Source organism: Ascaphus truei, chromosome 1, assembly GCF_040206685.1.
Source record: "Ascaphus truei isolate aAscTru1 chromosome 1, aAscTru1.hap1, whole genome shotgun sequence".
NCBI classification, from domain to species: domain Eukaryota; kingdom Metazoa; phylum Chordata; class Amphibia; order Anura; family Ascaphidae; genus Ascaphus; species Ascaphus truei.
The window spans coordinates 466,624,031-466,651,339 of NC_134483.1; the positions used below are offsets into that span (position 1 = coordinate 466,624,031).

Genomic DNA, 27,309 nt, shown 5'->3' on the forward strand with positions numbered 1-27,309 from the left:
AAATCCGTGTAGCACTGGATCCCTCCTTTTCATAGTTCAAGCTTGGATGATTGTGACAGGTATCCCTCTGAACCAGCAGCACCGGTAATACTATTATGTTTATATAGCTTATGGTGTGCAGCATATCACTGTTTATTTGACAAAAAGGTTGCAGCATTCTCCCCCACAAAGCTGTAAGATGTCCCCAGAATAACTTAGCTTGGTGTATTAATCAGGTGATTAATTATAATGAATATCTTGCACTGCATTGTGTACCTCACATACCAAGTCTAGTTATATTCAGTAGTAAATCCAGGATTCCATGCGTCACACTCACCTAAACGTACCTAATTTCCCAGACAACCGCCTGAATGCCTTTGAATACACAACACACACCATGTTTTACAAGCAGTCGCGTGATGTAAGAGAAGGGAGTGACTCAGAAACCATGAATCTTTCCAAATATACAACCATATTACAAGTTACATAGCTTCAACTTGTTCATCAGCATCAACCGCTCTACGTACATATTTTTAGCTTAATAACAGTAATAACATGGGCATTGTCTCCTGGTTGTCGTCGTTGAAACTTGTTTTGTATTTTCTGCTACCAGGGAGTCACCAACCATGCACAAGTTTGATGTTATTTTCTGAGATGAGCAATCACAAGGGTTTACGAGGTCTCCAGCAGTGCATCATTGGACAGCCTTATAGAGGAATAATTAATTGTCTTGCTAAGGACTTAATAGAAAATGATTCTATAAGGCAAGACACCATTTGCCACTAAAGGCTTAAAAATATTATCCTGGAGGGTCGGGAGAGCGTTGAGACTATCTCTGCTAACAACAAAAAGAAAAACCCTGTATTAGGCCAAGATATTTTTGTAATCATGCATACTGTATCAATGCCTAATAAAAAAAATTGAAAAAAAAATATATATATATATATATATATATATCATCCTGGTACCAATCCTTTTAGGTATCTAATTTTGACACGAGGTATTCAATCAGCAATGTACTGACAAACAGTCTCCTTTAATTTTTTTACAAAGTTCCTGTTTTGCTCATAACCATATTCTAATAATATCATTCGATTTTTTTTTTTTTTGCCCTTAGCACCCTTCTATCAAGGGAACGTCATATTAATTAGCATCCCAGTGGCCTTATGACATTGCCACATCATGGACATTTGATCGTTTGTAGGGATTATTGCGATCTCAGCTGTCACTGAGCAGAGATCAGCAATCAGAGCAGAAGAGGCCTTCCGTTCCTGATGTCATGGGGCGGATTGAGTTAATGTGATTGCTACACCATTGATCACGGGACCCCCAAAGCCAAAACTTCCATGGCATACAATGAGTTCAATTGCAGGAGATTTATTTTTAATTAAATATTTGTATTATGCCTCCTTTTCAATTTATGGAGATACACTGTAGTTTGGTAATTAATTTTAGTTTATAGTATAACACATACCAAATATTAAAATGAATAGCAGATTGTTCTGTTTAATCTATAAAATAATTGATCATTAGAGACATTATACAAAGGGTTATGCAGTATTCTTTTCCTGTGTAATGCTCTTCTGTTGTACGGTATAAATCTGAAATGTGGGACCCTAAGTTTAAAGGAACATATTTGTATTTGAATAAGTCATGCTATGATCTCTCTGAGACTCTTCCCTTCATTCTACATGCTGTATTTCTTGAACTTATTACTTTTTCTGGAAAGTCTTAAAAATGTCGATGCTTCTTTTTCTCATAGGTGTGTTTTTCATTGTCAATTGATTGTCTGTTAATTTATTCCTAAAAAGGATGTTGAACAGTAAAACCAGTGCCTGATCTTGTTACGCTGAATTGGGTTAAGACCTGTACTTTATTTTAATCTCTTCAGTGCTCAGCTGAAGCCACCAACACTTTACGTTGCTAAAGGTGTACAGTACATTGATATGCAATGTGTTGGTGGCCTATACAACACCAAATGGATTAAGCAGCGCTGTTGACTAACACACATATTTGGGACTGTAAACCATTTTATTAAATTGAGGTCCTGTAAAACTTTAGCCAATAACTTTATTTAAGCGGTACATTTTCACTTATAGTTACAGATCCCCTGAATCATACAGAAAGCTTTATGTTAAAATATATAGCTCACTGCTAGTAGCTCTGTATAATCAGGTGGTTTAGCACATTGGTGCGCAAACTGGGGAGATTTTTCTGGGGGACGCAGGTGGTTGCAGAGGCCCAGCGCTCTTCCCCAAGGCATTAAAATTAAATGCCGGGTGAGCGCGTGAGGCCTCTGTAACCTCAACTGATTCAGCCGGCGTCTGGAAGTGTCTCCATAGCAACATCGCGGGTCACGTGACATCACATGACCCCACGCATAATTTGATGCCGCACTAAGCGAAGGAGGGGGCGGGAGCGCCGGGGGACCAATGGCACATGGACGCAGGAGCAAAAGTTTGTGCACCCCAGGTTTAGCACACACTACTAGAGCTGCTGATCAGAATAACTAAAGTTGTGGGTTCTACTTCTGTTGGGCCTTACGTCAGTACCCAGTTACTCACAGTGTGCCTTGGACTTGATAACTCAGCTTCAAAATATTTAAAAGTCTGTCTCTTTCATTGGTATCGAGCTAACACAACATATATATATATTTTTAGAGGATGAAATAGTTAATTTTACAATGTTGCTTATACTAAACTATTTTGCATGTGTGGTATTATTATCAGTCCTTTGGGAAGCTTAATTATAACCTTACTTTTATAATCACAACATGAACAAATCAGGTTTATCCTGTTCCATTGTATCCATCTCGTTCCATCACTATGGAGTGATGCAATGCTCTCGGCTCGTGACTCATGTAGTAAGCTTTACGTACACATCCCTCTCAAAGCACATTAATTATAGTATATGAAATCAGTTTTTGCTCAAATCCAGATGTGCATATTCTAAAAGATGATTTGTACATACCATACATATTTTGGGTGATTCGGTACAATTGTTTTGCACATTGTGAAGGTTGGCATGTCCATTCCCAGAAACTTAAATCGTTGTGAGCTGCGAAATGATCCACGCTTCTTCCCTACCCTGTAATACCAGCACAAACCTCCTGACTGTGATTGTATTTCAGCTAGAGATGACCGCAAGTAAAAATAGCACTCGTGAGCACATTCACATGTCTCAAATGGGTATGCAACCTAGAGGTGAGCAAGAGCTAAAGATGAGCAAGTTCAGGTTCTCGGAATCCGATACCCCAAACCTCGGCAATGCTAATGGCTACATTTTGCTTGTGATTTGGGGGTTTCGGATGCCAAAAATCCAAACTCGCTCATCTCTAATTTCAATCCCTGAATGACAACCCAAGATCATTGACTGCTAATGATTCTCTGGGAATATGGTTATTTTTAAAAGCAGAAATCCTATGTGATGTATACATTTTGTTACATACTTCCCTTTTTTTCAAATTGACCTGGGTAATCTTAAAGCTTGGAAGCTTTCTGTGTTCTGTAGATATAAAGTATTCATTATTTGATCGACTTTGCTGTCATCAATGAGGACAAGGTCATTGTGAGGCTTGGAATACATAATGATTCTTAAATGATCATGAATGCCAAAATGATGTTGCCTTCATTGATAGGTTTCATGGCAAGGAAGAATGGTGCCCACGTTGGCAGATGCAGAGTAAGTCACTAAGTAGTGCTTAGGCTAATGGCAGTAATGATTTTTTTCTCTTTTGCAGTAGGGTGGTGTTTGAATCCGTCGTCGCTAAATAAAGACTATTGGAAACAACTTTAAGCTGTAAAGTGTTGTTGGTAATGAAAAGTAGACAATGGTTTATTCCAAGTTTGACATAGTAAAAAATAAGTATCCCTGCTCCCTTGTGTCACCTTAGACTTGAGGTATGGGCTAATTCATGAAAAAATTTAAAATACAACCAGACGCCCTGTAAAACTCTGAGCCCCTATATCGGATTACAACTTGATGACTTCCTGGAGGCATTATGTATTTTTCCAAAATGAGGGTCTGGCTGAGTCGCTGTAACATGAAGCTTCTCTTTACTCGTATGACTAGAAACAGCTCTAAATCGGTGATCCATTGCTTTCATATAACCTCCTTGGCCTGTGTTTTTCTATTACATCTAAGTATTGCTGAAACCTAAATGCAGAATGATGAATAGAATATATCATCCAAAGGGCAAATAAAACAATATAATCCGTGTCTTGTTGGGTGTTACCTATAAGGTTGTATTAATGCCTTGGGTTGCAGGCCCCTTTAGCAGCAGAAGAATTGAAAGTACATTCTTCCAAAATCAAATACATACTTTTATTGGAAAAAAATGGAATGTGATGACAAATCCCTGTATGTAGACCAGTGTTTTTGATTCATGAAAAATACCCACATCTACTATAGCACACTTCATTTATAGTCATCAATTGCAAATGTCATTTAGACATCCAATGAATACATATTGCTGGTGCTGAGGCAATATAAGAATTTTTGCATACAATTAAATATATTTTAATTCAGAACATTTTTAACCTTTTAAGAAAGGAATGTTATGTGATTGGAGAAGGGGATTCATGGTTTGTATTATTCAATTTATTTTGTATAGTTACAAAAGCAGTATACTGTAGTTAGCATATTCCAACGTTTATTGACCAAACATTTATTGTGATCATACTTAAAACAGACTCAAATACTATGTACCATAGGAGAGCTCAATATATTAAAAATTAAACCTTAGAAATGCAAACCCCTACACATTTTGACATTTAATTTAGACCCAGGCTGCGAATATCAGCAGCTGCGAAGAAACGCCATAGTCGCGGCTAATTGAAATGTCTGCAAAAGATTCGCCTATCTCTAGAAATGATGAACTTGGCTCTTTGATAACCATGGATACTTGACTTCCGCGTAACGTGTTTGCAGCCTTTGACCCTACGTGAGCAGCAGAAGTAGGAGGAATGAATGGTCACTACTCCTAGTACCACTACAAGCTTGTAAAATAAAAATATTCTTTATTGCAAAAAAAGGCTGGACATCATAGTAGAACCACTCTGACGCGTTTCATCCCTACATGGGACTTTATCAAAGAGTATATGGTTCAGGAAACAGATATGTCTAATATACATGTGAGCCAAATCTGATTGGACAACTCCAAATCAGACACAGCAGATAACAATGAACACATGGATTGGAACATATTAACTCTAACATGTCTGGAGTAAAACAAGCAACACATATAGTATAATTAACCATATAAATAGACTGACAAAAAAGAAAAAAAGAAAAAATTAAAAATATTAAAAACAAAGAACATAATATAATGTCAAGCACAATAATAAAAATTCTATATAAGAAAAGTGAGCAGCAGGCCAGGCATCTCCTGTATCTGATTTCTTGCAAATTCTTCCAGCTTTACCAACGAGCTGTTTGGGATCCGTTCCTGGTCTATCCTATTTAATTCCCAAAATTTGGAATAACATGGAATCTTACTCTTTGTCGTCAGACTAAACATAGACAGGAATATGGCGGCTCGGAAGCCATACCTTGCTGCATGGTCCCGCAGAGATCTGCTTAAATTGCACAATAAAGGTTAAAGAAATAATTTTAAAAAATATATATCAACTTGGCTGTAGGGCGCGGCATCTCCAGAGTCAGATTCTCTTCCAGTGTGGTTATTTGGCTAAACCTTTGGGGTCATTGCATGATAGATTGGCATCACAGAGTGATGTGAATGTAAGCAAAGTGCATTAGTGCAACACACTACTAACATGGGGCTGATTATTTCAAGTCAATTGTAAATCTGAAACGTCCCGACATGCTACGTTTGCAGGGTGACAAATGAACACACATCCCGCTGTTTCCCAGCAGTTCTGGGTAGTGAAATTATTAGTATGTTGCTATCATGGTGTCGACTCCATTTACTACTTTTTTACTCTTATCCTTGTTGCTACTAAGAACAGCCAAAGATCATAAAGAAGATACACGGCAAAAATCAATGAGGTTGTGAACATTTCCTTTCCAACTCTTAAAGTGACTGGACTGCAGTCGTAAAGGTGTAATATAAGTAACGCGGCTCTGCATTCATTAAAAAAAAACAAAAAAAACAGAGGGAGAGAGATATGAAAAAAGGAAATCAGAATGGTGAGTTTTTAAATACAAAAATTAAAATGCAGGGGGTACTCTGGGTGTAAAAATAAAAAAAAAGCAGTGGTACTTTGTGCCCAGTGGTACTTTGTGCCCAGTGGTACTTTGTGCCCAGTGGTACTTTGTGCCCAGTGGTACTGTCTCAGTACAACCACTTTGCCTGCAATTTCTTCGATCCTGAAATAACTAATGAATGCTGCAGAGATAAGTGGATTTCTGTGCTGTGGGTCGGGCTTCATAACACACATGCACCTTTTTCTCAATAGACAAGTAGATACATCTTATGAATCCCACTCTTGGCCTTTTCCTTTGCTTTTTTTCCCACCCTCCATATTCTGTTTTATTTTCTGTCTGAACTCTTTTGAAGTATTTTCAAATGTATCACGGGGTGCGTTGACTGCACGGTCAGTGTGGCTGGCAAGGAAGGAGTTAAAGTAGCAAACCGTGAAATCTTATGTTGTTTTATTTTTTTTATTGTTTAAGTAACTCAGTTCTATAGCATTGGATCATAGGAAATTTTTTTATTATTCAACTCTTAATGACATTTTTAACGCGTTTCAATATACTGAGCATCCTTTGCACTTTCCAAGCAGTGCAAGATATTTGTAACACTTTCCTGTTTGTGATCATTTTGTTGCCAATGTTCCCAACAGTTTGAGCTGCAAACAGTAACAATAGTCAGTGTTTTCTTTCATAAAATAAGGGTACATTGTAGGTGCTGAGTTACACTGACTGAAACTGAAAGGCAGCCATTATGTTAGGCACACATTCAGGATTTATAACAGGAGCACCAAACGATTGCCTGCTTAAGTAAGAATGTAGAATTCTACATTGTCACACGCTGCACATATACAAATAATTAAAAGGGGGAAAGTAGTATTGCTGCTTTAAAGATAATGACACTCAATAAGCCTCCTGTAATAGAGGTAATGTTATTAACAGCATTCTAAGGCATTTGCTGTAGAACTGATTGGGAAAAAAACCTGCACAGTTACATTAACCCCTTCCCTCCCCCTCCTCCCCCCTGAAAGGGGTTAAAACAACACAACCTTTGGAGCTAGACCTGACCTCTCTGAACTTGAAGAAAAGTTGCATCTGGATCTGTAAAACAGCAGTATTTACATCTGTCTTTCATCACACAGGCCAGCGAGGAGGGGGTTTACTTCACTGTTTCGCGGCAGAGCAGACGTCGGACCCCTGATATCTTGCAGGAGGCTGGGTGGCATAACAATGGCAGCCCCGCGCCATGCCCCAATGACAGAAACCATTTTAACAAGGTATTTTACTGGTGCTCCTGGTCAGACCAGAGTAGAGATGGGCCTTTCAGCTTGAATATCCCCAATATGGGCTAAATCAGGAGTGGCCGGCTTCAGTCCTCAAGGGCCACCAACAGATCAGGTTTTTAGAATATCCCTGATTCAGCACAAGTGGTGCAGTCAACAACTGAGCTACTGATTGAACAGCCTGTGCTGAAGCAGGGATATCCTGAAAACCTGACCGGTTGGTGGCTCTTGAGGACGGGAGTTGGCCTCCCTTGGGCTAAACGGTTAGAGGGACCTGCAGAGCATTGCAAAACTTTGTAACTTCAGACCGTCCAGCTGTTTTTGTTTTTTTTAAACTTATTAATAAAGTTAAAAATGTGCTGGTTATGGGGGGAATAGAAAGAATGGACATGGCTCGACTGGTTTTAGGTGCTAAATAAAAATGTGGGTCAAAGTTGAGATAATGCATATTATTGCTGTACGTAGAATCCTCTTCTTTTTTTTTAAATCCTTGTGTATCTTTGCATTTTAAAAGTTTGTATTATAATGTAACAAGCATTTTTGGTTTCTATAGCAACCATTTACAAAGTCACATCCCCTTCCTCTTCTGAAACAGGCTCTGGCACACCCCTTTTTGAACCCTGCCCTCTCTAACAGTGCACCAATTGTATCTAGTGACTGCCTGGTCACATGATCTTCCCCACATAACTTTGCATCTTGGGTCCTCTTCTGCTGCACTTACAGCCATTTAGTGAACCCCCGAGCCGAATCTCGATCACAGGGGAACGGATCGATCGGCAACTTAGCGAATTACTTATCATTGTGTGGATTGTATTGGCATAGGCCCCTATGTGTTGAGATTATGTTCCGTTTTTCTGTTCTTAAATAGCGAGACTAGCTGAGAAATAGAAGTATTTAGGATATCCGGGGTGGATGTAATTATGCTGGGGAGAGATACAGGAGCAGATATATCTTATTTGCGACTTGCTGTAATGTTATATTTCACTGACTTTCCTTTGTTGGGAAGGAGTGGGAGATACATAAGGAGACCCTGTAGTTTCATACAAATGCTATTATTCAGGGAGAGGGATTTTTCAAAAATGGCTTCCAGCCAGCTTCCTGTCATCAATCAGGGACCTCAGATCACCATTAATAAATGGCTTTCCGGCATCCATATTTATCCAGCCCATTAATTAGCAAGTTTAACCATATCTCCTGAACCAGGGAGTCCTCAGGGTTTAGAACCAACTTAATCCAGTTATTTCAGACCCCTTTTTCAAATATTATTCTAAAAGGTCAATAATATAGAACTGCAGATTGCAGCTTTAAACACGCATTTCCATTTTTGTGACACAAGCGCATGTTGTTTGGAATGACAAAACTGATGTAAGGAAAATAAGGATTTATTAAAAATGTTTATTTCTTATTTGGGCCTTTAAGAAGGAATTCACTGTTGTATCTGATGTGATCAAAGTGAAGATTTGCCTATGTTAATGCAAAATAACAAAGAAAATAACGCATTAAATAATCTCCTTAACCATTGTTTTCAATAGTGTTACTGGAAAAAAAAAAATAATAACTTTCAGCGTTTAATGTAACATATCTGGAGTGGTAACGTCTGCTGCATCTGTACATGAATTAATGCAGAGTTCAAATGGAGCAAATTGGGACAGTTCAATGGCTGTTTCCCTACTTGGCTCTTCATCCCTGACCCACACCATGTACATCACTGTCCCTGTCTCTCTCCGCAAAAATGTAATGTGTTGTGATAACAACAGTAAGAGGCTTAACTTCTTTACTGGGCCTGGATTAAAGCATAGATCAAGTAGATTGTGGCCACATCCCAGCATCTGGTTCATACCACGATGACTCCTCTAACAATCATTCATCTTTACATTTAAGATTTGTAATTCCGGGAACAAATGTTAGTTTATAAGAGTCATTTGTACACTGCAGTTAAAGGGTGCACAGCTGGGTCACTGACCCGCCTGTAACAGGAGGAAGAAATGTTTTTCCTTAATGATCTGTTTATAGTGTCATTCTTTATACAAATGCGTATAGGCAAATAGTGGGTAGGAATACTACTTAAAGTTTTATCAAACGTATTTTAACAAAGTACGGTGTCATTGTTATGGAAAAACATTTTGTAAATAAAATAGATTTTAAAAGCAGACCACTGTGACTTTATGACACCCAAGTTAATTTAAACATTGAACAGGAATGATTCTGTCTCTAGTGCAATTTTCCAAATCAAGTTATGCGTGACTTTCAGCTGACAAACAACTTCAATATTACTAATACAGTAGTAGTAAATAGGACCGTAAAATATTTAGGACAGGGACTCGTAGTGTAGACATTGTCAGCTCTACGTAATAAATTCCTTATTGATGTGAAGCTTCTTTGCTGGCACCTACAAAAATGTCGCTTGCACTAATTACCTACACGGTGACGGAAGTAGAGTAACGGAAATGACATCATTGTGGGCAAAAGAGGCCGTCGGCGTGCGTCATTGTGGGCAAAAGAGGCTGTCGGCGTACGTCATTGTGGGCAAAAGAGGCCGTCGGCGTACGTCATTGTGGGCAAAAGAGGCCGTCGGCGTACGTCATTGTGGGCAAAAGAGGCCGTCGGCGTGCGTCATTGTGGGCAAAAGAGGCAGTCGGCGTACGTCATTGTGGGCAAAAGAGGCCGTCGGCGTGCGTCATTGTGGGCAAAAGAGGCTGTCGGCGTACGTCATTGTGGGCAAAAGAGGCTGTCGGCTTGCGTCATTGTGGGCAAAAGAGGCAGTCGGCGTACGTCATTATGGGCAAAAGAGGCAGTCGGCGTACGTCATTGTGGGCAAAAGAGGCCGTCGGCGTACGTCATTGTGGGCAAAAGAGGCCGTCGGCGTACGTCATTGTGGGCAAAAGAGGCCGTCGGCGTACGTCATTGTGGGCAAAAGAGGCCGTCGGCGTACGTCATTGTGGGCAAAAGAGGCCGTCGGCGTGCGTCATTGTGGGCAAAAGAGGCCGTCGGCGTACGTCATTGTGGGCAAAAGAGGCCGTCGGCGTACGTCCTTGTGAGCAAAAGAGGCCGTCGACTTGTGTCATTGTGGGCAAAAGAGGCCGTCGTCTTGCGTCATTGTGGGCAAAAGAGGCTATCGCATGCGTTGCAGCCGCCAGGGCTGCGTGCATGGGCAGCAGCCGCCGACTTGGCGCGTGTGCGCAGCACCTGCCAGCTCAGGCCTCGTTCAGGGTGCCAGAGGCAGGAGTTGGAGGGCGGGCGTTCGCATGTGCGAGCGGCAGTCTGCTGGGCGATGTGTGCACATCATCCCCAGCAGACTTTTTCAAGAGTTGAGGAGGCGGGAAGGGGGCGGGGCTACAGACAGTAGCTTAGGGATCAGAGTTGCTGTCTTGAAATCATTCTCAAGAATGATTTAATTGGCTGCCGAGGTACCAGTGACGCTGCTGCAGCTTCAAAAAACAACTTGAGTTGTTTATTGAAACTGTAGCCAGCGTCAACTCCGTACTTCGGAAACAGGGCAGCTGCTACCCTGACAACCACAATTCCCTTTCAAAACATTGTTTCGGGTGGCAGCTCGCATGTAAGCACGCCCTCCCTCCGAAGCCAGCACCCTGAACGAGGCCTCAGGCATCAGACGCCGGCTCGGCTCGCATGAGCAGCAGCCGCTGGTGCCACGCGTGTGCGCAAGAGCAGCATCAACCCCAACGCAGACACCACACACACACGGCGGCGAGAACAGTGTGCAACACCGAAAACTGCAACACCGAGGCCAAGCTGCAGTGGCCAAACAGCCTGAAGATTGGCATTCAGGGTTCCTACCTCTGCTGACAGGTACACAGCTTGCATGCATCTTGGAGGCACACACGCTCATCCACTCCTCACCCCACCAGCCTCTGCAGGCTGCCTGTGTGCATCATGCAGTGAGTGTAGCTCATGTATGTGCAGGCACAGCCACACACACACACAACACACAGCCACACACATATCACAGCAGCAGTGGTTGAAGTGGACTACTAACGTGCTGTAGGAGCATTGTACAGGTCTTGTAGGGGCATTGGGCATTTTGCATGTGTATGTACTGAGACCTCCATGGTTGGTGCATGCGCTGGAGATTGAGGCCGCCTCTACGGCTGAGATTGTGATGCTGGCCATGTATGTACGTGCGTGAATTTACTGTGGTGGTGTCTGTTAACTGTGAATTCCTCGTGTGAGTGTCTGTCGCGGTGTGTCGCGGTGTGTCTCTGTGTGTCTCTGTGTGTCTCTGTGTGTCTCTGTGTGTGTCTGTGTGTGTCTGTGTGTAATGAAGTTTCACTTAAAATCCGCATGCTCGGCACACACACTTTTTTATTAATAAATATATAATTGTATAAACTACGGGTACAAGATAGACAGCGGTGGATTTGAAAATCCGCCGCTCCTAGGCACTTAGGTGTTGCCGCCGTCTCCTTGTTTCTGCCCCCCTTATCCTTCTGAACCGCAGCGTCAAATGATGCCGCGGACGTCGCCAACGTGACGTCGCATGGCATCGGATTGCCATAGTAACGCGATGTCACTTGATGCTGTGACGTCGTGTTGCCATGGCAATGAGATGCCGTGTGATGTCACGTTGGTGACATCCACGGCGTCATTTGACGCTGTGGTTCAGAACGAGGAAGGGGGCGGCAGGTAAGGACAAGAAGAGTAAGAGGTACAATCTATTATTGATTCAAGAATTTCGAGAGGAGTGGTACAGTATTTGGTACATTGGAGGGGATTTGGTCCTGAAGAAAGATCTTGGCTATCTCATCACCAAATACATGCTTCCAACCTCATTAAGCGATTTCACGCAAAGTACCCTCTTAAACCATATTTGAGTCATCCAGAGGCCGCTCCTCAAGGGGGGGGTAAGTTAAGGAATCGGGGAGCGCATCCCCCGTGGCACAATCCCACCTTACCTGATGTCTCGCACAACCCCGCCATCCCTACAGTTCGCGTGCACTCCGCCCCCTCTTGTGACACACATCGTCGCACGGCGCACACACGTGACATGTGTGCACCGCTCCCCAAGCTGCGTGCCAGTAATTGCATTTTAGTGGCAACTTACATATTAGTGTAAAATGCAGAAAGTGTTAATGTACAAAAAGATGTGTATTAAGAACACCAGGCAGCCAACGTTTCGGTCCTCGTAGAGGGACGTTCCTCAGGGCAGTGCACAAGTGACTGGTCTGAACACCCATATATACCCCCACGTGCAAAAACACCTGAATCAGATAAAAACACACAAATCACAATCCCCGGTACAGCCCATAGAAGCCAAAGACCAATACAAAGCACTGATACTCATATGAACCAATAGACTCACCTGTGTCCGTCATCAGTGGTGGTCTGTGTATACATCAGCTGTGCAAGCATGTCAGCGCATCACCTAACCACCCGAACGCATTCATGGCAACCCAGAGGGAGCGCGCACATCAGCCGTAACCTAATCGTGCCCGTGTAGATGCTAGCGTTCTTAAAGTGGCATCCCAGGCACCTAAATGCGGTGTGCTGCATATGCGCATAGCGATAGGCAACCCGACAGCGTCTATAGTAACGTGAAGGGGATGCGTGCGCAGCCTGAACACGATCACTACAGCATGACCCTATACACAGTCTGTAATAAATAAATATATTTATATTAACCACTCCACACGCATAAGCACTATGGCAACTTAGCATCACCATAAGCCCATGCATGTGTGTATGAAGTGGCATGGCCAATCCCAGATAGTCTGTAAATTAATATTGCACAGTCCATCCAACACAACCAGCACCGGTGGCATGATGATCACAGTATAAGCCAACATAAAAAACTACATAAAAGTGCCTAGCCTGGGACTATAAAGTGATACATCAAAAACCAAAGTGCAAAAAAACATGACTAAAACAAACAGGGAAAGGGAACATAGAAGAATGCGACATTGCAGCAGAGGGATATTTTTACAAAAAGCAGCTAAGTTTCAAGTCCTCGTTTAATCCAAAAGGAGACATGGTTCTCAATTCGTAAATCAATCTCGCCTCCTGTTGCAAAAGCAGCTTATTCCTATCCTCTCCACGCGGTGGTGGCTGTATTTGGAGGATAGGCATACATCGCATAGTCGCCAGGGAATGTCTCATTTGTTTAAAATGTCTTGCGACAGGCAGATATTTGAGTTCAGTGTTATCATCAGCATTCATGAGTGCCTTTCGCGATCCGTTCCTTTAACATGCGTGAGGTCTTTCCAATGTAAAGGAGACCGCAGGGGCATTTAATCAGACAAAGACAAAGCGAGATTCGCAATTGAGGAAGTGCTTAATTCTAATGCGAGCCCCACTATGTGGGTGTGCGTAGCTGGGCCCAACCTGCATGAAACTGCAATTAGTGCATCCATGGCACCGGTATGACCCAGGTTTTCTACCGAGCCAAGACTTAGCAGGTGCATATTTATCCACTGGATCCGTTTACGTAAGCATATCGCCCAGGTTGCGGCCACGCCTGTAGCAAAGTAAAGGGGGGTCTTTACAGATTTTCCAATTTGACTGTCATTAGACAGAATGTGCCAGTTTTTATGAATGTATGTATGTATGTCTTTATTTGAATAGCGCCATAAAATGTACATAGCGCTTCACAGTAGTAATACATGTCATATAAATAACAAATATAAATAACAGATCATGGGAATAAGTGCTTCAGACATACTGTAAAAGTAACATTAAGGAAGGAGTCCCTGCTCCGAGGAGCTTACAATCTAATTGGTAGGTAGGGAGAACGTACAGAGACAGTAGGAGGGAATACTAGTAAGCGCGTCTGCAGGGGGCCAAGCTTTGTGTCATGTGTCCATGATTATCCAGTGCTACTCATATGCTTCTTTAAGCAGATGTGTCTTAAGGTGGGTCTTAAAGGTGGATAGCGAGGGGGCTAGTCGAGTATTGAGGGGAAGGGCATTCCAGAGGTGTGGGGCAGAAAGTGAGAAAGGTTTAAGGCGGGAGAGAGCTTTAGATACAAAGGGGGTAGAAAGAAGACATCCTTGAGAAGAACGCAAGAGTCGTGATGGTGCATAGCGAGAAATTAGGGCTGAGATGTAATGAGGGGCAGAAGAATGTAAAGCTTTAAAAGTGAGCAGTAGAATTGAGTGTGAGATACGCGATTTAATCGGAAGCCAGGAGAGGGATTTCAGCAGGGGAGACGCTGAGACAGATTTAGGAAAGAGTAGAGTGATTCTGGCAGCAGTGTTTAGGATAGATTGTAGGGGAGAAAGGTGAGAGGTAGGAAGGCCGGACAGCAGGAGGTTGCAGTAATCGAGACGTGAGAGAATGAGGGCCTGAGTCAGAGTTTTAGCAGTTGAGTAACAGAGGAAAGGGCGTATCTTTGTGATATTGCGGAGGAAAAAGCGACAAGTTTTAGAAACGTTTTGAATATGAGAGGAGAATGAGAGAGAAGAATCAAGTGTGACCCCTAGGCAGCGTGCTTGGGCTACTGGGTGAATGATCGTATTTCCAATAGCAATGTGGAAGGATGTAGTAGGGCCAGGTTTGGGAGGTAGTATAAGAAGCTCTGTTTTTGCCATGTTAAGTTTCAGTCGGCGGATGGCCATCCAGGATGATATTCCAGAGAGGCATTCAGAAACTTTGGTCTGTATAGCAGGTGTAAGGTCAGGGGTTGAAAGGTAAATTTGTGTGTCGTCAGCATAGAGGTGATATTTAAACCCAAAAGATGTGATTAGGTCACCTAGAGAGAGTGTGTAGAGAGAAAAGAGAAGGGGTCCCAGGACAGAGCCCTGGGGTACCCCCACAGAGAGATCAATAGAGGAGGAGGAGGTGTTAGCAAAAGAGACACTGAAGGTACGATGGGAGAGGTAAGAGGAGATCCAGGATAAAGCTTTGTTCCGAATACCAAGAGTATGGAGAATGTGAAGGAGAAGAGGGTGGTCCACGGTGTCGAATGCTGCAGAGAGGTCGAGTAATATGAGCAGAGTGTAATGACCTCTGTCTTTGGCAGCGTGGAGGTCGTCAGTTATTTTAGTGAGGGCTGTTTCAGTAGAGTGAGCAGTGCGGAAGCCAGATTGTAGAGGGTCTAGTACAGAATAGGTGTTGAGAAAGTGTAGCAATCGAGAGAATACAAGACGTCCAAGGAGTTTGGAGGCAAAAGGCAGGAGGGAGACAGGTCGATAGTTAGAAGGACAGGTAGAGTCAAGCTTGCTGTTTTTGAGTAATGGTATAACGGTTGCATGCTTGAAGGATGAAGGAAAGGTACCAGAGTAGAGGGAAGAGTTAAAGATCTGTGTGAGCATAGGGATTATAGAAGGAGCAAGAGGTTTTAGGAGATGGGAGGGAATGGGATCAAGAGGGCAAGTGGTAGAGGGAGAAGAGGAGATCAGCAGTGATGCATCCTCCTCCGAGATAGCAGAAAAAGAGTCAAGAAAGACAGGAGGAGAGTTGGGAAGCATTGTGGGATGGGAGGAGGCAACAGATGGGATGTTCTGCCGTATGGACTCCACCTTATGCTACGTTTGATGCGTCCAGATGCAGTGGAAAAGGTACTCACAAAATGGCAACGTTCCTGTGCAGGTGCAGGTGTTCTTAATACACATCTTTTTGTACATTTGCGGTGTGCTGTCTTATTTTTGTCATCAGGATCCCCCTGGTTACTACGTATATATATTCCTATTCTATGGTACAAGCATCTGCTTTCACTAAAAACGTGAGTGCAAACTGCCATACCAAAGACTATATATATATTCTATAGGCGTTCTGCATTTTACACTAATATGTAAGTTGCCACTAAAATGCAAATACTTTGTCATTGATATAAATACTGGCTGACTCGACTCGCAGCAAGTTGGATCACTCTTGACTCATTTGCACAACAAGTTCCTCTTACTGTGCCATTCACTTGATATGGCCAAGTAAATGACAGTGATGATTTTCTTTCCCATTCACATAACAAAACATATCTGGGCTCCAAATCAGACAGTCTTGAAGCCCAGCCCAATACTGCTATACTTAGACAACCACACATGTTTCGGAAAAAGTTATTTCCACAAGCCGAGGAGGATTATGGTTCAATTGACATGAAGGGCATGCCAATAGCAAGTAACAAAAAAACTCAGCAGGAAATATTTTATTTGGGGTTCCCAAAAAATTGTACTTGATCTTTTGAGGTGGCATAGCCCCTCGTGGCATATATTGTTTTAGTTAGCTTTTTCAATTCCCTTTTCTATGCCCTCATTATTAGAAACACATGTAAAATATACAGTGATAACAGATTTGCATCTTCAATGTGGAAATAGAGATGAGAGGGAATTGCTAGAAGACTTAACATTGCATCAAAGCCTTGGTGATATATCTCTTGTATGGCTGTGTCCACCCCCTGGCTCTCCCATAGGCGGTGTGTGGCGCGTGTACGTATGCAGTTGCATGGTGCCTTGAGGCAGCCTGCTGTTCCAAGTGACCCTCTTTTTGCAGGTCAGAGACAGCATTATAGCACAGCAGCTAACTGAACCACAAAGACCCACAAAACCCATGTGTATTGCAGCCAGTCTTGGACCATGCAGTTATATTAAGCACATGTCTGTCAGTAGGCTGTTCCATGTAAGTGTTTTTTTTTTCTGACCATGGTTGTAGTGGCTTAGCAGAGAGACGACGAAGAAGGGGGAAATGCATAATTTTAATCACTCCCAGTCTGCTCAGAGTTTTTATGCCAAGAGGTAAAAAAAAGTGTAAGGACTTGGAGCCTCAACTTGGTGACTGCAGAGAACTCTATAATGCTCGATGTTCTGGCTGAAGTTCACTGTGGCAAGTGAGTTGAGGCAGGCAGTTTAACTCACTCCCTGTAGATGCACACAGAGTCCTTCTTTCTTTTGTACTTTTATTGTGAAAACAACAATAACAAAAAGGGGGGAACTGGGCAGGTGGCAAAACTAAGGGAGAGGTAAATTGCAGTGGCTTTATTAAGTGGTAGACAAGCTGTGACTACCCACAATGGCTGCTGGAACTAAAAAGGAAGCATGCTAGCCTGGACTAACAGGAAATAAGGCAAGGATTATGCCAACTAGCAGGGGGAGCCAGGAACCGCTAAACAAACTGAGAAAAAGGGGAGTTGCCAGGGCAACTGGCTGAGAAGCCAACAGGGACAGTTACATTTGTTGCAACATTACACTGAGGAGTAATGGCTGCCTCAGAACAGGGCACATAAACATACAGAGAGGTTCCAGGACACTAGACATGTTGGGCTACAAAATAAACATGCTCATTTATTTATAGGACACCTATATATTCAACGCCACTTTTGTGTGACATTCAAATGTACAGGATACACGTCATGCACAATAGTTACAGTTCATCTATGTGGTAGAAAAGGGAACAAACATTACACTGTGTAAACCGTCAGATTTATACTTATTTCGTATTTACTAATTGCAAAAAATCTGTGTGCTCCAGCGATTTGGAACTAGATACTGAGCAGATATACTGCAGTTAGTGCACTGATAAACTATTATATTTGGCAATGTAGAGTTAACTTGATAAGTGTGAGTTGCTTGTACGCATTTCAGTTGTCAAAATCCTAAGCATGATGCTCCTGTAAATGTAAAAAAAAAAAAAAAAACAGGAACCCAAAAAAGTACATCTAGGACCAGCAATATCGCAAATGTTTGACTCCACCTTGGCCCACAAAGCTAGATAAAACACTCAGAAAATCTTCATTCGGTTGTTGAATTTGATGGGTTAGGTAACATTGATTTTAGACATGTCTCTATGAGGCATGGTCAGTCAGTCATACTTGGCCTTTTTTGGTTCAGGTTAATTTTTATTAGCCATTGTAAATGACTGGGATAGCCCAACAAATCATGCCTGTCAACTCTGTAATGGCCTGTGTTTAATAGAACTAGGATGTGCAGAGGACAAGTTGACCCTGCTCACCCTTCTCACGCTGACATCTCCTGCACTCTACCCATAACTATTTCCCCCACTCCCCACCCCCCACCCCTTTTTACCTCTACTGCTCTCTCTCGGCTTAAACCTTTTTCCCTCACTGCCCCCTTACCTGTGGAGGCTCCTCTCACCTAGTATACGCCAAACACCTTCTCGCCCCACCTTTGAGACAAACTTTAAAACTCGCTTCTTAAATGAAGCGTTTCTAAAGCCTGGACTCATTGCTACTGTCCCACATTCACAGTCACTCCTACCAACCATTGTGGACAAACGCTGCCATCTACTGCACTTATTCCTTCACCTGCTGTCTCTGTAACTCTCCCAACATACAGTACCACTTAGATTGTAAGATCTCTGGGGCAGGGATTTCCTTTCCAAGTGTCTGATTTTGCTTGTTGCACTTATTGTATTATATTTCCCTGTACTGTATCTTTTGTAAAGTGCTGAGTACACTGTGGGCGCTTTATAAATAAAGATATAGATGCATACATACAACACATATATCCCTTGCATTACTTATAACTTAGACTTCCGTTTCAACATTCAGTGCCATTTGAAAAAACCATCTCCCGCGAAGCTCAATGTTAAACATTTGCTTAATCCTTTCAGATACCTTCACAATACGTTGCTGGTCCCTGTAACTGGGACTTATATCTCTGTTTAAATAAAAGCCTCTAGTGGTTTGAGAAATCCAGCAGAGAGCTGGTTAATTGCAGCCAGCTCCACCTGGGTAATCAGACAAGGGTAAAAACCTCCTCTTGGGAACAGACCCAGAGACTCCTTAGCACAGTCAGAACTGTGCGGACAGAGGAGATGATGTCTTGAGCACAAAGGCTGTGCTGAGATCAAGACACTGAGACTGACCCGAAAGGCCATCTGCTTTGAGGTACCGCTTGAGACTTTGGGGTGATAGGCTGGTAGGTTGGTAAGGGGCTTTTCCTCTCAGCCTTGCAGATAGGGACTGGGAAAGTAAGTTAGCCCTTACAAAGGGATAGGTGTTTGCTTCTTTTCTATATATGTATAGAGTCTTAAACTGCTGTTTAAAGCGACAGGCAGAATAAAGCCATGTTTAATTTCCCCCAAATCGGTCTCCCTGAGTATACAGCACCTCTGCACAGGTCTCTTACAGTCCCACTGGTAGCATATCTAACATTTTACAATCGTAGACAGCAAACTGTGATATAATGTGTAGTTATGGGGCGTGAGTCCCAAATACAGTGCTCAATCTAAGTCTGAACTCGAATAGGTGATAAAGTCCATAAACTTTTGGGAAGTCAGCCTATGAACACAGCAAGGTATTGGACCCAGTGCTTAATAAATGCATCCTCAATAACGTTATCCGATGAAAAAATAAATAAGGGTTAACATACCGTTAGTTTGTAGGATTGCGCCATACATGACCCTTGTGTTGCTGCACTGTTACCGGTCATCAAGTCTCAAAGGAAAGAGACATGCAATACTCACATAGGGCTGCTTCCCTGGGTGCGTGCATCCACGCTCAGTGTGCAATGTAGTAGTAGGAGAGATCCGAAGATTCCAGCGGTGCACAGCTCATAGGAATGGGAGACCAGCAAGGTGTTGATTAAAAATATGTTTTTATTGAAAAAGCATGGTATGGGGGACACACTCTGACGCGTTTTGGACTGGCGTAGTCCTTAATCATAGAGCTATGATTAAGGACTACGCCAGTCCGAAACGCGTCAGAGTGTGTCCCCCATACCATGCTTTTTCAATAAAAACATATTTTTAATCAACACCTTACTGGTCTCCCATTCCTATGAGCTGTGCACCGCTGGAATCTCCGGATCTCTTCTACTAAAACTGTGATATAAAGCTGGATACCCCTAAGAGGCCTTCTTAGAATGCTAATATAATAAATATTGTACATCAACATTTCACCAAAGTACAAAAATGACAGAAATTTTCATAAGCAAGCAATCTGGATAAAGAATATATATATATAATCTATAAATATATTATTATTATTTTATTTAAGAAAGTATTTTTTTTGTCCTAACTAAAGAGTCATCTGCTAAATCCCAGTTGAAACGTATTCATTTACTGAATGAATATTAATGCGCTGAAATAGATATCACTCTTTAGTAATTAGTCCTCTAAGGCCAATTTCAACAATGATATCTGCTTTAGGGAGACACAATCAGACTAATATACTGTATTATAAACATCTGTGCTAAGCCACTCCGAAAACGCAGTGATCTTCACGCTCATGAGTCAAGAAATAAAAAACAGCAGCTACACTAGACAAACAAATTGTTCTTAAAACAGCACTATGAACAAAATAACCACTGCATTTTATTACAAGATCCATTCAAATGCATCTGCTCCATACATTAAAAAGTCCTTAAGAACATGTATTACCCCCAGGTGCGCTTCGCCCTGCTTCTCCGGGAGTAGCCCCGAATTTCATGAATCGTGTCTTAAAATGCGGCGTTTTTTTTTATTAAAGCACTGCCCGTAAATATATATTTCTATAAAAGCTGCTATTTTTCTGTTTCTTGGCTAACACCGTTAATAACTCCTTAACATCTCATCATTTACTAATACCTTAATTGATAGGTGCTGTCTAACTGAGATACCTGTTTAACATGGTAAGAATGGGGTCAACGTAAAATGCATTTGCTTCCATTCCCTTGAACTGTAATTACCCTGTTCTTACTATATTAAAAATAGTCCTAAATGAGTGCGCATCTATTCTTTTTTTATTTTTTTTATTTTTGCCAACGTATTCCATAGCACAGTACAATGTGGGAGGGAACACAGTAACATACAAAAATAGTACATATTAAGTTGTCACAATCTGAGACGAGGGGAAAGCAGGTCCCGACCCTAAATAGCTTACAATCTAAAATATGGCAAAAGAGAGGCATGATCATATGTCATCTACACCTTGCTCTCAGAGGTAGCAAAAATGAAGAAAGACGCTGGTTGAATAGGAGAGAAAGATGCACGTTGGCGGTGCTGCTTAGTCCTCCACTGCTTCCAGCATGTTATTCTGTCAGTGCAGCAGCTGTGGGGCTGGGCCAGCCTTCCCGTTCTACTTCCTCTGTACATGCAGCTGCGACTCTTGTGTGGGAGACACGTGTTATGACTTTGAGGTTGTGATAACCCGATATAAACATTTATCTTGTAATAAATTTGGAACAAACTGTTATGCATTGTGTATCATGGCTTGAAAGGGTCATTTTAGAAGGACAGATGTTTAGAAAAGCAGATATCCCAACGTATAAACTGATAAACATGGTGATTTGAGTGGTTTACGCTTCACAAGCAGTGTCTCCGTGATTACTTTATTTTTTTATATATTTTTTAAGCACTTTAATATGCTTTCATCATGATTGCTGTTCTTTCAACTTAATAACTTTAATTTTATAGTAGTTTTTTTTTTTTAAATAAAACAACAGATACACAAAAAAATACAAATGAAGAGTGCTTACAATTAAGCAGGCTGCAGTAATGCGATGTCTCTCATTTATTTCATATTCCAAGCTGTAGCATCTGTCCCAATGTAACTAATTTTTTTACATATATATTTCACGAAAAATTGTTACGCGGGCTATATCTGGTTTCTTAAATTTCATGCAAATTATTTATTTATTTATAAAATGTTTTACCAGGAATTAATACATTGAGAGTTACCTTTCGTTTTGACGTATGTTCTGGGCACAGAGTTATAATAACAATACATGGTTACATTAAATTAACAGAGGTTATACAGTTAATCCACAGACATTTCCAGGACAGTTAGAGTTGGAAAATTGGGTACAGGGAATAAAAGGGCGGGTGAGTTTCAGATTGAAATACAGCTATTATAACATTACCAAACATCAGCAAACAGCTCATACCCTTTGGCTGCCTTTTGGCTGCGCCAAAGGCTGTCCGCCTTTGGGGCGACACAGATGTAGACTGAGGGGTTCAGATTGAATGCAGCTGTGGTTTCAGAGTCCTTTGTCCTCAAGCGGCATTAACATTCCAGTGGGTGGGGCTGACGAAACACAGCAGTAAGAAAACGCAGAGATTAACCCTTAGAATGCTGGTTCTGTGCAGAGGGGAGCAGCTCTTGGGGAACCCCATCAGGCATCCACATTTGGGGCAACGCAGATGTAAATGATGACAAGAGATATAAAAAATTGATAAACTCAATTATTATAGTTGCATTAAAGTCCTCCACCAAGATCTTGTATCACTCCACTAACTCAATTCAGTAATTACAGGAGGAGCCAAGTATCTTGCTACAGTATAATTTCTGTTAAAAAAGAGAGCGTTCTTGTCACACCTGTGAGCACGTGACCTGCATAAAGGACAAGGATTAATGCACAGCTCGCAAGCTGGCCCACTTTCCACCTTCGCAAAGGTCCCTCAAATGAACAAGATCTCCCCTCAAACTGTCCCAATATACTACCTTTCACAAACAGCACACAAGTGAGCACGTGACTTAGACATGCAACCAGAGTTAATACACACGCTACTCTAGCCAACTCGCCTTTCTCCTCCACAAGATACTTTCAATGAGTTAATATTAACGCCTTACTCAATTGCAGTCAAATCTATCCACTGCCACCACCCAATAAATATGCCAATAAAAGATGTAAAATTAATATCAGCCAGGGTTTCAGGTCCTTGAACACACAAAAATCTGTTGTAGCAAAATGTGTCTGAAAATGTAAATACTCTCTCCAGAGTATGCAACAGTTCATATGGAAAGATTTTTCCCAGAAAGGTCACTGGCACAGAAATGAGAAATCACGTGTTTGATCCAAAACACACAACTGTTAAAATCTGATTTTAATAATACCGTGCTCTATTTTTCCCCATTGAAACAACATGAACCCACCCCTGTCATAAATCAGCTGTTAGTTTGACAGTTTTAGGACAGAGTATAAACCTCCTACCAAACGACATTTACATTTTGCCTCCATATATAACTGTACTCATAACTTCCCTTCTCTAATACTTAGACACACAAGTCAAATCAATAGATTCAGGTGGTTATGGCGAACGCAACAAGACTAATCACGACCGTCTTGTCCCTACATTTGAGCAACAAATGGATATCTGTCCCCCATTACCAGATAGACCTCACATGTCTGGCCTCATTGCGTTCATCTCCTTGTCACGATTGTAGATATCGAAATTGTAAACTTCAACATCGCTGTCAAGTCCATGATTCCATATTTCATATCTTTTGGATGGTATGGGATAGTCACAAGCCCTGGGACTCCGTAAAACCCTTCCAGGAATGCTTTGAAATACCTTTAAATGGTGTCCTGTTTACGTTAGTGTCGTGAGAACCATAATTTACTCCCATCTCTGACAAAAAATATGTTCTTATCTCTAGATTCTATCAGTCCTAAAACTAGGCCTGGCCAAGGGGTTAGCAGCCCATAAAACATTTCTTTGTTTTTTTTTAAATCAAATGCCAAACACATTAACCCCTGAAGCATCAGATTGATTAAAATACATAATACCTCATGATAATATCATGACCGTTCTGAAGAACCCATTTAAATATTGTACCTGTATTAAAGGTACAGTTTATACATATTTTCCCAAGGGAGACCACAATGAGCCCTCTCTTACATGCTTCAATTTAAATAATTTAAGCATTTAAAAGATGTACAAATGCCAAACCCCCCTCCCCCTCCCCCCCTACTACTTATGGCAGGGGTGGCGAACTACAGTCCGCAAGGGCCAGCAAAAGGTCCATGTTTTCAGGATATCCCTGCTTCAGCACAGGTGGCTCAGTCCGTCTTTGATTGAGCTACTGATTGAGCCACCGATTGAGCCACCTGTGCTGAAACAGGGATATCCACAAAACCTGACCGGCTGGTGGCCCTTGAGGACTGGAGTTGGCCAACCCTGACTTTAGCCCGTGTTAGCCCGATTTTCATTCATAATTTCTCAACCCTGGACTCAAAGAATGTCAGCCACACCAAATGTTAGGCATACCCAGTGTGCTTATGTGTGATTGGTTGGTCATCCCAAATCAGGGCTAGACAGGGGATTCCTTGAGAAGAGGATAAAGAAACCATTATTTTCGTATTAAGAATAGTATAGACTAGGGGGGCGCAATATTTCCCCCCTGCGCCCCCCTGCTGGCCTTCCCCCTCTTCTCGCGTCCCCCCTCTTACCTTGATTCAGACGTCCTGGCGTCATGATGTCATATTGTCATGGCAACGTGATGTCACATGACACCGCGGCGTCACTTGCCGCCATATTGCCAGGCGACGCTTCACCAGGAGCTTCTGAATCAAGGTAAGTAAGGTTTACAGAGGCCCTGCAGCTCCCCCAGCATTAATTTAAATGCCTTCGGGAAGCGTACGGGGGCCTCTGTAAACCCTGTGCACCCGCAGCGAATCCCCCCACTTTTCGCACCGCTGGTATAGACGAACAAAGTATTAGATCCAGCAACTTGTGATGCCTGTAACAGTGGTCTAAGACAGGGGTGTGCAAACTGGGGGGTGCAACATTTTCTGTGGGGGGAGGGGTGCAGCGCTTACAGAGGCCCTGCGCTCTTCCCCACATCATGTAAATAAAATGCCAGGGGAGCACAAGGCCTCTGTAACTGCCTCTTACCTCCACTCCGGTGGCTTCTGGCAACACGTCGTCATGACAAAGCAGTGTCAAATGACAACGCAACGTCACATGATGCAGGGAAGGAAAGCAGGCAGGGGGGGGGGGGCAAACAAAAAAGTTTGTGCACCCCTGGCCTAACACTATGTCAAATAACAGAAATGGGTGCTATGGCAAAATCTGGTCAAGATGTAGTAATCATAGAAAAAATGGAGTCAAGCACATCAAAAAGTAAAGAATTTTAATGCGTAGCAAAAAAGGTTATTTTAAAGCTGCAGTTCAGTCAATATCCTGCATGTTTGTTTTTTTAAATAAATCAGTTCTGTATTAAGAAAAAATACTTTTAGCATTTTCTGTTTTTAAAAAAACAACTTTGAAAGACCAATTTTCTTGTATTCTATTTTAACAGCCATTTGCTAAGGCACTGCCCCTTCATGTCCTGTCACAAGCTCTGGCACACCCCTTTGTCAGCCCTGCCCTCCCTCTAGCACTTGTCAGTTCAGGATTGCTCATGAATATTCATGAGCTTCCACTGCCAGTCAAGCAGATGATAAACAAATGCCAGCTTTTAATATGTCACCAAATTTCGACCTATCAATACATGGAAAACGAATTGAGCTGCAGCTATACTGTTCTTTAGGTAATTAGAGATTGCACACATAAAACTATTGAAGTAAAAAAAAAAAAAAAAAGACTGAACTGCAGCTTTAATGACTTAAGAAGTCATAATAGCATCCAACGTTTCGGTGCATACAAGCACCTTCATCAGGGGTGAAAAGCACATACATTCCATTTCAAAATTGACTGACATCATTTTATTGTAGCTCTGGTTTGTGGCTATTTTTGAAATAAGTAAAGTTTTTGTTAAAGGAGACCAACCTCCTTCTCTATCAAAATATGTGAAATAACCCCTTTTATAAATGTAATTCAATCTTTAAAGCCATTATCACTTTTTATATATCATATTTAATATTTGTTTATACGTATGTTTAATAGGTTTTCAAATTTAAGCTCATAAAATGAAACAATAAATTCCACCAAAAGTGTAATCCACACTGTTTTGTTCTGGTTTTATTGACAAGTAATTGGGTATAACCTATTATATCACCACCTTTCACAATTTTGTCTTCATCAGAACTGCCACAGCACTGCTATGTATCACGAGAAGGTGGTGAACATCATGAAGGACAACGCAGAGTCTCTGGGAATGACGGTGGCAGGGGGGGTGTCCAATTGGGAATGGGACCTGCCTATCTTCGTAACGAGCGTAGAGCCAGATGGTGTCGTTGGGAGAGATGGGAGAATAAAAACAGGTTAACCATTTTTGCCTAATGTCAAATGATGCAGTGAGGCAAAAATATATATGCGTAATTACTACATCAAATTTGGGGAGGTTTTACCTGATTTCACACGAATAACCTCTCCAACAGTTGTACATGAGGCATTACCATTATCAAGATTTTTTATTCCAGAGAAGCATGATTAAGAAAAGTCAGTGAAAACAATTGTAATACAAGCACGGTGCCTTCCCGTACGGCTGCACAGAAAGTTGAAAGTCCACATAATCTAATTTCCTTGATGCAGAAGACCAAGGTTGGTGCATCCGAAACATAACTTTTTGTTACCCCTTCCACTGTCACAGGGACCTGAAATGCAGAGCAAATGTGTGGTAGGCTCTTCTGTCAGTGGAAGGGTTAATAAAAAGTGTTGTTTGGTTCATACAAGGAAAAAAAACATCCGATGTGAAACACGGAAGACCGTCATTCTGAGGGGACATGGTGGCTGGAATTATTATCATTATTGACTTTAACATGGCGAGTGCTGATGCTGAGTAAAGTTGGGCGGATTTTTTCTTCGAATTTGAATTCGCTGCAGATTTTTCTGGTTCCTTTCAGCCGCTAATTTCCACGGCTCAGTCTCAAAAAGGCAAATCCGCCCGTTTTTCTTTTTTTCTTTTACTGAAAATCTGAATCTGACAAACCAAATCCAATCTGATGTTGGATTAATGTTGAATCTGACATTGTATTCAATATAAACACGTTCCGTGGAGCAGATTTATGTTAAATCCGACGTTAGACCTTTTTTATTTTATTTTTCAATCCGAGCGCTGAAGACGAATTTTAAAGAATCCGCATGGGCTAAAGTTGCTGAAATCTGAACTCGGACTTCAATGTGCGGATCAGATTTCGTCTCAAAAGCCAGGGAAAATCCAGGAAGAGGATTTGGACCAGTCCCCCCCATCTCTGAATTGCTGATCTGCATTCCAGCTCTCCGCTTGCTAACTAGTAAATGGATTTGCAGAGGCTTTCCGTGGCTGCTGTGTTCCACAGGTCAATTCCATTATCAAGCAGCAGAAAACAGAGCAGGGTTCCTGGGTAAGCCATGTGTGAGCCCGTCC

At 41.9% G+C, this 27,309-nt stretch overlaps 1 protein-coding gene across 3 annotated transcripts in view; it reads left to right on the forward strand.

Moving 5' to 3' along the window:
* LNX1 (ligand of numb-protein X 1) overlaps positions 1 to 27,309 on the forward strand; it is a 163,147-nt gene that overhangs the window by 93,986 nt on the left and 41,852 nt on the right. For 2 of the 3 annotated variants that reach the window (XM_075566582.1, XM_075566594.1), the window contains 2 exons: positions 7,272 to 7,406; positions 26,047 to 26,224. In XM_075566582.1, the coding sequence (XP_075422697.1) occupies positions 7,272 to 7,406; positions 26,047 to 26,224 (313 nt within the window). The remainder of the gene's footprint in view (positions 1 to 7,271; positions 7,407 to 26,046; positions 26,225 to 27,309) is intronic. The other variant, XM_075566589.1, reaches the window with a different exon arrangement.